The sequence below is a fragment of the Gadus morhua genome, chromosome 10 (genome assembly GCF_902167405.1).
Source record: "Gadus morhua chromosome 10, gadMor3.0, whole genome shotgun sequence".
NCBI classification, from domain to species: Eukaryota; Metazoa; Chordata; class Actinopteri; order Gadiformes; family Gadidae; genus Gadus; species Gadus morhua.
Window position 1 is genome coordinate 24,255,611 of NC_044057.1, and position 12,845 is coordinate 24,268,455.

A 12,845-nucleotide genomic window follows, 5' to 3' on the forward strand; every position below is an offset into this window, starting at 1 on the left:
AAAAAAAAAAGAATAAAAAAAATATTTTTATTTGTTAAAAAATAATAATTTGCGTTAATCGCTCTTTAAAAAAATTAACGCCGTTAAAATTGGTTTGCGTTAACGCCGTTAATAACGCGTTTAACTGACAGCTCTAATATATATACACATATTTATATATATTATATACACATATATATATATATATATATATATATATATATATATATATATATATATATATATATATATATATAAATGTATATATATAAACACGTACTCCATGCTTACCAAGTGAACCAATCACAGCGCATTCGGTTTTTCACAGCAGATGACAAACACAGTGAGTCTATCTTCTGGCTCCATTTCGGGTGATAAGCCTTATCTTCTGACGAGGTAATGCACCCCCACACTTTTTTCTACTAACCGGTCATCCGACCAGAGTCCTCAAAATAAACAACATCACGTGTAGGCTTTTTCTAAAAAAGCCCCTTTATCTTTATGATGCAGAGGTCCAATGTGCATTGTGAAAAAATGCACATTTCAAAGAAGCAGGGGTTGAATTTGAAAACTTTATTTACAATAAAACAACCATCTCTCTTCCCGCCTGTAATGAAAGCTATTTAAATATTTACAGCAGATAAAATACTTTAAAAAATAAAGTGTCTTTACAATTCTGTGAGAAAAATGAGTTTCATTCTAAAATTAAAAACCATCCCTTCAAGAAAAGCATTTAAATATTTGCAATATTTACAGATTAAATAGTTTTATAGATATAATTGAATTTACTCGATTATGAAATGTGTCAGAAGTCAAGCCTATATCGATTACGATGATTAATAGCTGTACTAAATTTGCACTTCGTATTTTGGGTAAATGTAATCAACTTAATATGAATTGTTCTAATTGATTGATTATCGCAATGAATTGCTTATGCAGTGTCGAAAAATCAAGAAAACAATATTGATACTACGTTAAATTGGTTGATCATAAAAACATGAGCACTACAGTACACTAAATTGTGTTTTTAAACAAATGCCTTTTTGAAGAAAAATGATATACCTTAAAAGTGGGCCAAATAAACTACTTAAATCCTTAATATAAGAAACAGATGCAGGTACATGTGGTAACATGCTAAGAACATACACCTCCCAGTCCCAGTAGGATGCTTTTGTGTTATTCTCGCTCCGTGGGACACAACCGTTGAGAATCACACGTGATTTACGTAATTTTTGATGGCAGGTCCTTGGTTTTTTCCAAAAGTAAACGTATTCCTTTCGGATAAAAAGTCACCTCCATTCTATTGTTTTAGAATCCTCCAAACATCATTCTAGAACTCTCAAAAGATTGATTTACAACTTTCAACAGATCATTTCCGTAATCCAGAGATCATTCCAGAAGTCTCAAGAGATGTTACTGGTGCCTTCGGAAGCTGCGGAAGAATTTGAGGGAGAGTTCGTAAGTCAGGAACATTGTGGCGCTCATGGGAAAGCCCCTGATGGCGTTGACTGAAGCGCCGCGGAAAAACACCTGCAGAGAGAGGAAACACAAACACACGCTTTAACACAGGGAGACCAGACTCGTGGTGCAGTATGAACCCGCTCCACTCAGTTATTCAAATAAAGTATTTTCTTTCTGTACAGTATTTTGGTTCACTTTACATAATTGTATATGTCTTTTTCTAGGCCTGTTATTCTTTTATTTCATGTGCATGACATTGTCATTGTGTCATTGTGTTTCAAAGCAGTTTGTTTCCACTGAATATGTCCTTTAATAAACCCCCCACTGCAGTTCCGAGTAACCCTGTCTGACCACCACAGAAGTGACCTTCCCTCTGGGATAAGAGGCCAACCAGGCCAGCTATTGATCCTTTGTTCCATCCCACACTGTACTACTTAGTCTGCCAAAACACAGCAGGCTAGCCCTCCACGACCTCCAGGGTAGACCTCCATGTTCATGTTCACAGACGCACACACACATATGCACATACAAGTGCAAAATTATATTGCTGTTTTGCACTTTAGTGTTGTGAGAGACAGATTTATGTTCTCGAATTATGAAAGTACGATCCTATATTATGATCAAACTAACATAAGATACTACTGCAACATGCAGTTGTGTGTGTGTGTGTGTGTGTGTGTGTGTGTGTGTTTGTGTGTGCGTGTGCGTGCGTTTCGGCTGAGCAAGCACGTTTACAGAACTGTACTGACAATGACAATCGCTTACTACGCGTACGTATAATTGGATTGGTGGATTTTTTGTAGAAATATTAACGTGTTTTATACTATCCTTTATTATATATGTCGCTTTATTTATATATATATATTAGAGCTGTCAAGCGATTAAAATATTTAATCGTGATTAATGTCATAGTTAACTCTAATTAATCGCGATTAATCGCAAATTTTTTTTCTATGCTAAATATCCCTTGATTTTTTTGTCCCATAATTCTTCTCATTTTAATTCTCTTATCAAAATGGTGAAGTGCATCGGCTTGCCTTGTGTAAATGATTTTTTATTGATAACAACATTGGCATATACACTGATCAAAACAGGACGATACAAAAAAAGAGCCTATAGTGCAATTAAACGACTGCTTTGAACAAATATCATTTGAACATAGCAGTCAGGCTACTGCTTCTTTGTTTTGAGCCAAAGAAAAAAAAAAAAAAAATTTTTTTTTTTTTTTTATAAAATAATTACGTTAATCGCGCGATAAAAAATTTAACGCCGTTAAATTTGGTTTGCGTTAACGCCGTTAATAACGCGTTTAACTGACAGCTCTAATATATATATATATATATATACTTTTATTTTTGTTCTAGTATTTTATAAACATAAAAATTGAGCCCTTAAAAAGTCATTGGACTTGTCATAAGAACTATAGAGACGTGTGTACACAGTGAACATATGGAGTCATGATATGGAGAAGATATGACCTCAGAAACGTGCACATGATAAACAGAGCCGTCCTTGAAACTGAATTCTAAGAAGAGAAAAGCCAACCAGCCCCGCCTCCTGCTTTAACCTACTCCGGACCTCTGGGACACCTTCTTTTGTGTACTTTACTTTAAGTTTCATTTTCATTTCCTATGTACATTCAAAAATACATAGTATATATATATATATATATATATATAGTAGTGCTTCTGTATACGTTTGTATAGCATTCAAACCCTAGAGTCCAATTCAATCCCATTAACACTAAATTACTATCAAAAGCTGTATTTCTTCTAGTTATTTTCAAGTGTAATCAGTGACGACATCAAAGGTTTTCGCAACATAGCACATGGTACAACATAACACGATGAGGCTCATGGACAGCCTACACGTTAGGCTGCAGCTATTGGGGCTGCAGCCCAGCGCCTTGCGGACACGGCATGGTTCTCACCTTGAGTCCCTCTGTGCGGTAGCTCTGGCTGATGCAGTGGAGGATGCCCGTGTACTTCCTGTGCAGCTGAGCGTCCGCCTGCATGCGACTCTTCACCACGTCCGCCGGGGTCGCAGTCACCCACGAGATCGAACCTGCGGGTCAAGAGCGGCAAAACGTTGAGTCCCGGGGGCCAGTCCGAGGTCTGCGCGTCAGTTCGGTTTTATTTGTACAACTCTTATTCACGGTGAAAATCTCAAAGGTCTTCACAGGTCCCACATTACACAACTATTTACCTCAACCAAAAACCCTCTAAAAGGTAGAAAGGAAAAATTCACCATATCAAGAGGGAATGAACCCTTGAGAAGGGACACAGAAGGATTATAATGGTAGCATAAAAACACCAAACGAAGGTTAAGCACGATTCGGTCCTCTCTTACGTGGTACAGGTTCAATTCACTGTGAGATCGACGGATGCTTTGAAGGTGAGGGATTAAGTGGCTGAATTGCCCCCTCTTACCATAGGCTTAACGCTAACATTTAACGTCCCGTTTTGACATCCCCCAGTCTGACAGTGGAGGAGACCTACAGTCTTTTTGCGGCAGGCAGAAAAGCTCTCATATTACGTGCATTAGAGCACCGGTACCCAACTTGGGGGTCGGGACCCGGTATGGGGTCGCGGCTCATGTGGAACTGGGTCGCGAAGGAAGAATATATATTTATATATATATTATATTTTCATTGCTGCCCTTGAAAAGTAGCTTGTTCAAAACCAAATCATTGACGAAGTGATCTTGTTCAGATGGTTTAACAAAACAAAACATTTTCTGCACGTGAACGACTTCATGGCCGTCTACGCTAGGCGCTCGTGGATGTTGCAGAAAATAAACAACAGCGAGCCCTGGTGACACTCTTTATGACGGGTAACAGAATACGGGATAATACCGGTCCACGGAAATATTGTCTGAGTACTGTGGCGTAAAAAAAGGTTGGGGACTTTAGAGTCCGCACAAGATTGACCAATGAAAGCTCCCCTGGATGCAGTCAGGCAACATTTCTCCATAACTTTACAAGGTCAATTTAAAATAATGCCAGACTTTATGCACATTCTCGGATGTAATATGCCAACTTTTTATCCGACAGATCCTTAAGACCTTAGAGAGGACTTTCTCCTAACAGCAATAGGGATATACTAGCTCAATAATAATCCATACACAAACAATTCATACACATACACAAATCCATACAGCAATAGGGATATACTAGCTCAATAATAATCCGTACACAAATCATTATACAAATATCATACTAGTTTTTCTCATTAATTTATGCCAGCACAGTTACACTTTGTGGATATTTTCCGCTTGATGTGCTAGTTGTCTATCTTGGTCTGTGTTCGTAGACCAGATGTTTGAATACTGCATATGGTAATAGTTAACTGAACACAGCATTTGGATTGTCTTCCCCAAAACAAAAATAAAACCCCCCACTATGAGGGAACTGATCAAGGCAATGCTTTGTTCTTATGAAAACAATCATTCGCTAAACCTTACAGCTGTTGTCACCATGGTCGCAGAGGGGTAGACATATGTCCACAGAATCACACTCGCAGAGAAACAGGGTCAAAGGGACGCGGCATCACAACATTGAGACGAAGAACGGGAAGAACAGGAGAGCAACTTTGTTTTTGCCGTGTCATCATCCCTTCCTTGACTTGCTTTCATATCTTTGAACTGCCTTTCTTCGTATAACATGACAACTTGAGGAGTTGTCATGTTATACTGACTTGACTCAAGAAGGCATTAAAATAATCGATCACCTAGCTTAAGGTGTAGCATCAGCAAAAAGTACGCTTCATCTTTCTGTTTCATTTTCTTTTCGTCCAGTTGCACACACCAACGAGTACAGTTGCACACACCAACAAATCAACAAATCCTTTCCTACTATCTGGGTTTCCCTTCCCAGAATCCAAAGCACCCAGTAAACAGTAAGGCTAGCTGTCCCAGCCGTTCCCCCGTTGACATGCTGACACAGCAGCAGCTGCAGGGCTCGCCGATGGCTCCGGTGTTACTCTGCCACATGAGGAGATCTGGTTCACGGGAGGGGGGCTGACATGGAGCGCCACCCAGAGACAGACAGCCCCACGCTACCGGGCTGAGAACAAAAAACTGTCTGTCTCTCAACAGAACGCTGGTCTGACCCACTCTGGTCAGACCCACTTTGGTCGGAATCGCTCTAATGACACCCAATCTGGTGTGTTGTGAGTACCTTTTTGATTGATCAAGAACAAGCGGTCCCAATTACCTATCCATCTATCTGTCCCTCCCTCCATGAATATCATTTGATTCTTTGTGCAAACATATTTGATTGTTTAATCCACATAGCCATGTATCTCATCATTCAATCTCATCACTCATCATATCATTCAACATCTGCTTTTGGATGTTAAACGTTCAGCAGCTTCAGAATAAATTGTTTTCTAAGGATTTTTCAAAAAATTCTACTACAGGTTTTGGTTTGGTTTTGTGTTACTTGCCAAATAGCTAGCATCAATTTTTTCTAACTCTTGTTTAAAGCCCGTAAAACGGCAGACTAACAGACCCGTGTCTGATGTGCAAGAAACACAAACCAGGGGCATGCTTTTTTCTGATTAAAACCACACTATCGAGCGGGCTTGGAACTAGGCCTCGGAATTTGCCTGGACTATCTGGAGTGCAACGCTAAAGTGGAGAGGAGGAGAAGAGAAGGTACATTGTTTTTTTTACTCACCTGCAAAAACTGTTATATAAAGAGATAAAATAACTATTAAAATAACTGTATATACATATAGTGTATACAATTATGAGGGTGTAATCAAAAGTAACTAATACCTCTGGTTTGAAAAGGTGATTGACAATAAGGTTAAGTCTGGAAAATATATTACAATGTAACCTTTAAAACTGCTGCCAGAGCCAGACCTAATTTGATCGGTAGATAAAGAGAAGGCAAAAGAGACATAGCTAGATAGATAAGAGAAAGATAGATGTGGTTCGATTTGATCGGCTCATAACAATGAAAACAGGGCGCTTATTTTGAGTTGAATAACCAGGAGTTGTACCCGCTTGACGCAGAAAGTTTAGTGCAGTTGTTGCGACGGGCTATTTAATCGCAGATAGACTGCATTTTAAAAAATCGGCACAGCCCTATACTCAACAACAACCCAGGAATCACTGACGCTATCGAAGCAACCCATGGCGCCGTCTGGTCCGCGTTACCTGCGAGACCCCCGGCCAGGCAGATGGAGGCTGGGTGGGCGCTGGAACGGCCGTCGGGGCTCAGCAGGCCGCAGAGGACGGTGTAGGGGATGAAGTAGAGCGTGTAGCCCGGGACGTCCCTCAGCACCATGGCCCCGGCCCCCCGGTACAGCCCCGGGAGCCCCTCGCTCCGCAGGATGCTGCTCACACAGTGGACGGGGCCCCGATAGAGGCGCCGGTCGGCCACGCCCACCGACCCCAGCTGGACGCTCCCGCCCCCTGCTGCGCTCCCCGCCAACTGGAGGTTCGCTGGACAACGGGAGGAGGAAGGAAGGGAAAACGTCTTGTTTGGTTTTTGTGTGAAACAAATACAGTACCAAGTTACAAGAGGTGCAAGAGGGCTTGACAATTGAAATGTCGAGTCTGTCTATTCTAATGTCGCTAAGCGTATATTTATTTGTTTACAAATATTATTTTTTATGTTTTGGATGTATACACACACACACACGCGCGCGCACACACAAATGAACACATTTAAGGGAATGAAAGAAGATGAAACTGTCACAACTTCAGCAAGGCTTTTGTATTTCAGCTGTCTGTTTCCTGTTTTGCCACATTAACTCCTGTCATTTCAGACTCTACTATTCCCTCCTGCTCTGCATTACCTGCTGTTTTCATTCACCTGGCCTGCCACACCCCCATATTCCTCACCTGCTCCTCATCAGCCCCTCAGTATATGTACCGGTCCATTTCCCTCAGTTCTTTGCCAGATTGTCTAGTGTGTTACCTAGCTCTCCCGCGTCTTCTCATTCTGAACCTGAACTTGCCTGCTCGTGTATCGACCTGCCTTTTTGGACTTTGGACCTTCCCTTTTGCCTGCTCCTACCTGGTTTGATCTCTGCTTGGAATAAACACTTTCTTCACCTGAACTGTTTCTCTTGTCGTGCTATTGGGTTCTCGTCTGCCATTTTGTGAAACCTGACAGAAACAAGAAACTGTAAAAATGGGTTAGGGGCTTTATTATTTTTTGGGTTAAAATAATAAAGCTACTAAATGTTTATAATAATTACATGTGCTCACTGTTTTAAAAACCTATAAATGAAAGTCATGAATTTGGTAAGAGAGAACTGCACATGTTTATGATGATAGTTAAAGTATCCCTGTTGTTAGAGTGTATCACTGTCCACAGGTATCAAACATTGAACATGTAGAAACTACAAACTGTTAAAATTGGTTGGATAGAGGTATGTCCTGGACTGGACCACATAAAAAGGTTTAATTTCTCCTACATGGCTGTGTTCAGTTTAGTGCCTTGATACACGATCCATAATCTACCACTTGTAGATTTACCTCTGTTCTTAAAATGGACGCCACATAAAGAATATACTGAATAATTGTATAGATAGGTTCACTGCAAACAAACCTTTCTTTGTTGCAGTTTGACAACCTTAGGTTAAGGGACAAACACACAGAGAAGACAAAGAGAAGGGGGAAAAGAAAGAGAGAGTGACACACAAATAGTGACAGACGGATGGATCGACACACACAGACATTCAGAGACAGATGGACACACACACACACACACACACACACACACACACACACACACACACACACACACACACACACACACACACACACACACACACACACACACACACACACACACACACACCTGCGAGGACCGTCTGGGTCTGCATCTGCAGGCGGATCTTGACCAGGTCGACGGGGGCGCCCAGGCCTACGGACATCAGACCGGTGAGGGCGCTGGCCACCGTCAGGTCCAGCATGCCACAGGGCTGCAGCTCGTTGCCATAGCGATACTTGCTGATTACCCGCTGGGTGTTGCTGAAGAAGCCGAACACCAGCGAGTTGTAGACCGTGACGCTGGCTAGAGGGAATGACATGCCCTTAAAGAATCCTGTCACCTGGAAGAAACACAGGAGATTAGCTGGTTAGGACTAGTCACTAATCACTGAGACTAGCTGGTTAGGATTAGTCACTAACTAACTTAAAACATGGCCGTAAATAATCCTGACATCTGGAAGAAACACGGTAGACTAGCTGGTTAGGACTAGTCGCTAACTAACTAACAAACTAAAGGCATGCCCTTAATGAATCCTGACACCTGGAAGAGCAAGTAGAGAAGATACAAGGAGAAGAACAAGTAGTTGACACAGGAGATAAGATAGTTAGGACTAACTAGTTGTAATTAGGTATCAGGATTATGGAACTTGTAAATCTGAGCTATGAGGTGTGAAACATGGTTTCACACCTCATAGCTCAGATTTCATGCTTTGTAGGAAATCCTGTGTTTGCGAGTGTGTGTGTGTGTGTGTGTGTGTGTGTGTGTGTGTGTGTGTGTGTGTGTGTGTGTGTGTGTGTGTGTGTGTGTGTGTCTGAAGAAAGACCGAAGCAAACACTACAAATAATAAGGCAACAGACAGCGAAAGACAGGTGAACGAGAAAAAAAGAGCGGGAGAGACAGAGGGAACAACAAGCTGACTGAAATAGACAACCGGGAGGAAGTATTGTGCTCCTTACGGTCTCCTTCCTGTAGATGGTCAGGATACAGTGGAGTGTGTTCCGGTAGCTGTTCCCCGCTTGGAGGCGTGTCTGGCGGGAAACCATATTTAACCAGTGTCAGAAACCTTAAAACGATACTCATCATTTCCCTAAGACTACAGGAGAAATATAACTATGTATTTATGATGGCACTACGTTTTCAGTTTGAGAACAATAAAAAAATAAATAATAATAATAATAATAATCTGATTTATAGGTGATTTAAAAACAAAAAAGATACATATGAACGACAATTTTTCTTAAATGCTGACCTAAAAGAACAGTCCACATTGTGTTCTCTTATGGATTGACACACATGTATCGACCTTTGTGTTTCCTAGCGGTTGGCCTGAGTGAAAGAGCTTCTTCATACCTTAACCGTGTCCAGGGGGTGTCCCACCACCACGCTGGACGCCCCTGGAACCAAGCCAAAGAGTTACATTTCACCCCAAACACACCACCGCTATTTAAAGACATTCAGATTAACTATGTAGGGTTAGGGTTGGTGTCTGGTGTTTAAATTCTCTTATCCCACACAACTTGCAAAATGTGGTTGTTATACTGAAACGTGACGAAACACAAATGTTTCTTTAAGCCATCAGTGACAGGCCTCCATGGAGCAAGGAAACAATGTATCACTTGCCACAGAATCTTAAAAGTGTGTAAAACTACGCCTCCTTGAGGACACCATCCGCACTTGTCTATACATTCAGAGTTCAGAATATAGAACGTCAACATGCAACACTGAAACTCTGGGACCCCGTTAACACCTCAATATCAAATTCATCCATGACAGAACCTTTTAGCGGAATATCGGATACACGTTGTTTAATTAGCCAATATGTATATATGATTCTGGTTTTTGAGGGGTTGGTCAATGTAACGTTACCCCCTATTTCTTTAAAAGGATATATAAGGACAGTGCACGCGCGAAAATCACTTTTAAACAAATCAACATTTATTTGAAGAACACCAGACATGATTATAGATCAAAGATCATCATCAATCATCAAAGATTTTTTTTTCCAATTAGCATGTAAACTCAAATTCAGTCAATTACAGTTATATTTGGTTACGTTGCGTAACACATGGCCATAACAACAAGGCGTCACACGGGGGATTGAGAGGCTCTGTTGGTTGACTCACCCCCAATCCATCCTGCGATGAAATCGTCTAAATGAATAAAACTCATTTTTGGTTTGCTGTGGCCAATTCCCTGTTTTTGTAGACTCAAAGCAGACTCAAAATGCTGCTGAACTTAACGGCAAAGTTCGATCAGGCGGAGAGTTTCGCTCTCTGAGAATGTCTTCAACCAAGCGCCAGTTGTTGGCACATACACACTTTCAAAGCAAAGGACCTTATAGTTTAACTAAATAGGGAGGATGATGGGTGGAGAGAGCTAATTCAATGCCATTGGTGAGGCAGCCGGAGAGTAGGCTCCGGGTTATTCTGACCAATCAGAGAGGCGTACTGGTGTAATGCAGTTTTGATGGCCAATCGGTGTTGAAGGATCTGAAACGATACCGAGCTCCCTCTCTGTATGGAAATGAGCCACGAGGCCATGAAAATAATGTAAATACAAGAGAGAGAGAAAAAAAAATATATATAAATTGTAAAAGAAAAAAAAAAACTTTTAATGTTTATAATGATTTAAATAATTTCGCTTTTACAAATGGAGACTTGGTTAAGTTTAATTTCTACTTTATCGTAGGTTTTCCAGCTATTGAAATGTATATTTTCGAGCCATTTCACTTGTGTGCTGCAAGATGCATAACGAATTGCTTCTCCTACTACAGCATACTACTTTTCTGCGTTATGTTTTATTCCATGCAACCAAGGTCTTCCTCCCACTGATCGACACCTGCTCCACCGATGTGTCACCGATAACTGACCCTTCCCCAACCTATAATCATGGAAATGTACTATGGAAAAGTACCATGGCACCCCCCCCCCCCCCCCCCCCCCCCCCCCCCCACACACACACACACACACACACACACACACACACACACTCACACACTCACACACTTAACTTAACCTTACAGCATTGGGAAGTTAAACTCCTACACTTGTTTCCAGAGCATTACTAAATAGTAACTTATCCTTTCAAGGACAACTGAACAAAACAAAATAAATGTAAGGCAACATTGTAAACAATCCCATCTAACAATATTTAAATGAGATGCTAACCTTCACTGCTAACTGATCCCTATAATGCACTGATAAGACCCTTATTGGATAATAGTTAGTTATTAAGTATCAAGGACAGCAATGTTACAAGATTTTGTCAATTGAGGTCATATAGTAACCAGACCAAGTTGCAAATGTGTATTCGGCCAGAGCAAATAAAACATGAGCTTGCAGATCCGTCAGTTGCAGCCGGGATGGGATAGTTGCCACTGTGACACAATGAAATAAATGTGGCCATTGACACGGCTTTAATAATTTTGTTCGCTCTATGTATATGATTTATGTTTTATTCTGTGAACTATGAGTTTTCCAGCTTAGAAAGAAAGTGCTAGCTCTTCAGCAAATGCTACAAAAGGTTTACCAGGACCTTGGTTCAACTCCAATTTCTATGTGTGTTACTGTATCCTTCAACCGGAGTGCAAGTTACGAAAAGTTGCCACATAGCCCGAAGAAGACCCCCCCCGAAAAAACATATGTGCATATTATGTATGAAAGAGCCCTATTTGTCACTGATGGTGCTTCTGTGGGCAGGAAGCAACGTATGGGGGAAGCCCCTTTCTACGTGTTCTGACTCTTGTGATCTACCATCAAGGTAATACCTGGTCTTAAAATAAGGGGTAACAGATAAGACTCAAAGCCACAACCGTTGTCTGCTATACAAATTCAATTGCAGGTAAATTTGGAGTGCTAAGATGGTTAACTAGTCCAAATGTCGGGTTGAAAAGCTGTAGACCCAACCCTATTTGTGTTGGTGTGTGTGGGGGTGTTTTACGTGTCTCTGGGCTGCTCGTGTTTTTCTTCAGTAGATGACTCCATGCGTTGCGGCCTCAGTAAACTGCGTTAGATTACATCTGGAGTCGTCATTCAGCTGTCATGGCAACGCTTCTGCATCCATCATCTCAATCACGTTAGATCAGCCACAACCTAAACAAACCCAGACCTACACCATATTCTACACACATCAAAACTAATAACACAGACATACACAAATACAATATAATATAAAATAATGTCATAGAATAGAACAGAATATTATAATAGAATATAAAAAAATATATTAAAAAAAATCATGAATATATGTTGGCTCCTCTACTTAATTCCGTTATTTGGATAGGAAATTGTAGGGCTTGGGTGTTTTACTCCCAGCAAAGGATAAAGGGTTCGATCTCCAATGTCGGCAGCCTAACTTGTTGTCATCCTTGAACCAGCTGCCCTAACCCATTACATGTCCCTTAATCAAAAGAGAGTCTGCTACATTCATGAATAATACATAGAAATAAAATAGGAAAAGGACACTACTTGAATATGGTCATGCATCAGGCAGTTTTTAACAATTATATTCCATTCGTACGGATGTTCTCGGATCAGCTTTGTTTTGCCTGTAAATTCTAAGGACTGTGCAGGGGTTAATAAATTCAGCTCTGAGAAGAGAAGAGCTGAACATTCCTGCAAAATATCTGAACAAATAGGCCCAACGTGTGCTATGCTTACGTCTGGTAAACAGAACA

At 40.9% G+C, this 12,845-nt stretch overlaps 1 protein-coding gene across 1 annotated transcript; it reads right to left on the bottom strand.

Annotated features, from left to right (window-relative positions):
• Positions 1-537: 537 nt before the first annotated feature.
• slc25a48 (solute carrier family 25 member 48) lies at positions 538-10,500 on the bottom strand. The gene is made up of 7 exons (XM_030368841.1): positions 10,294-10,500; positions 9,521-9,564; positions 9,127-9,198; positions 8,258-8,510; positions 6,604-6,891; positions 3,371-3,504; positions 538-1,509 (listed from the first exon to the last, which is right to left on the bottom strand). Exons 1-7 carry the CDS (start codon positions 10,337-10,339, stop codon positions 1,393-1,395), a joined length of 954 nt encoding a protein of 317 aa, XP_030224701.1. The 5' UTR covers positions 10,340-10,500; the 3' UTR covers positions 538-1,392.
• Between the last annotated feature and the right edge of the window lie 2,345 nt (positions 10,501-12,845).

Excerpts from the sequence above, each read along its gene's own strand:
- slc25a48 (XM_030368841.1), bottom strand. The coding sequence starts at position 10,339 with ATGAGTTTTATTCATTTAGACGATTTCATCGCAGGATGGATTGGGG. Across the intron at positions 8,511-9,126 it reads CCATCTACAGGAAGGAGACC|GTGACAGGATTCTTTAAGGG; the intron begins GTAAGGAGCACA and ends TGTTTCTTCCAG. Across the intron at positions 1,510-3,370 it reads ACCGCACAGAGGGACTCAAG|GTGTTTTTCCGCGGCGCTTC; the intron begins GTGAGAACCATG and ends CTCTCTCTGCAG.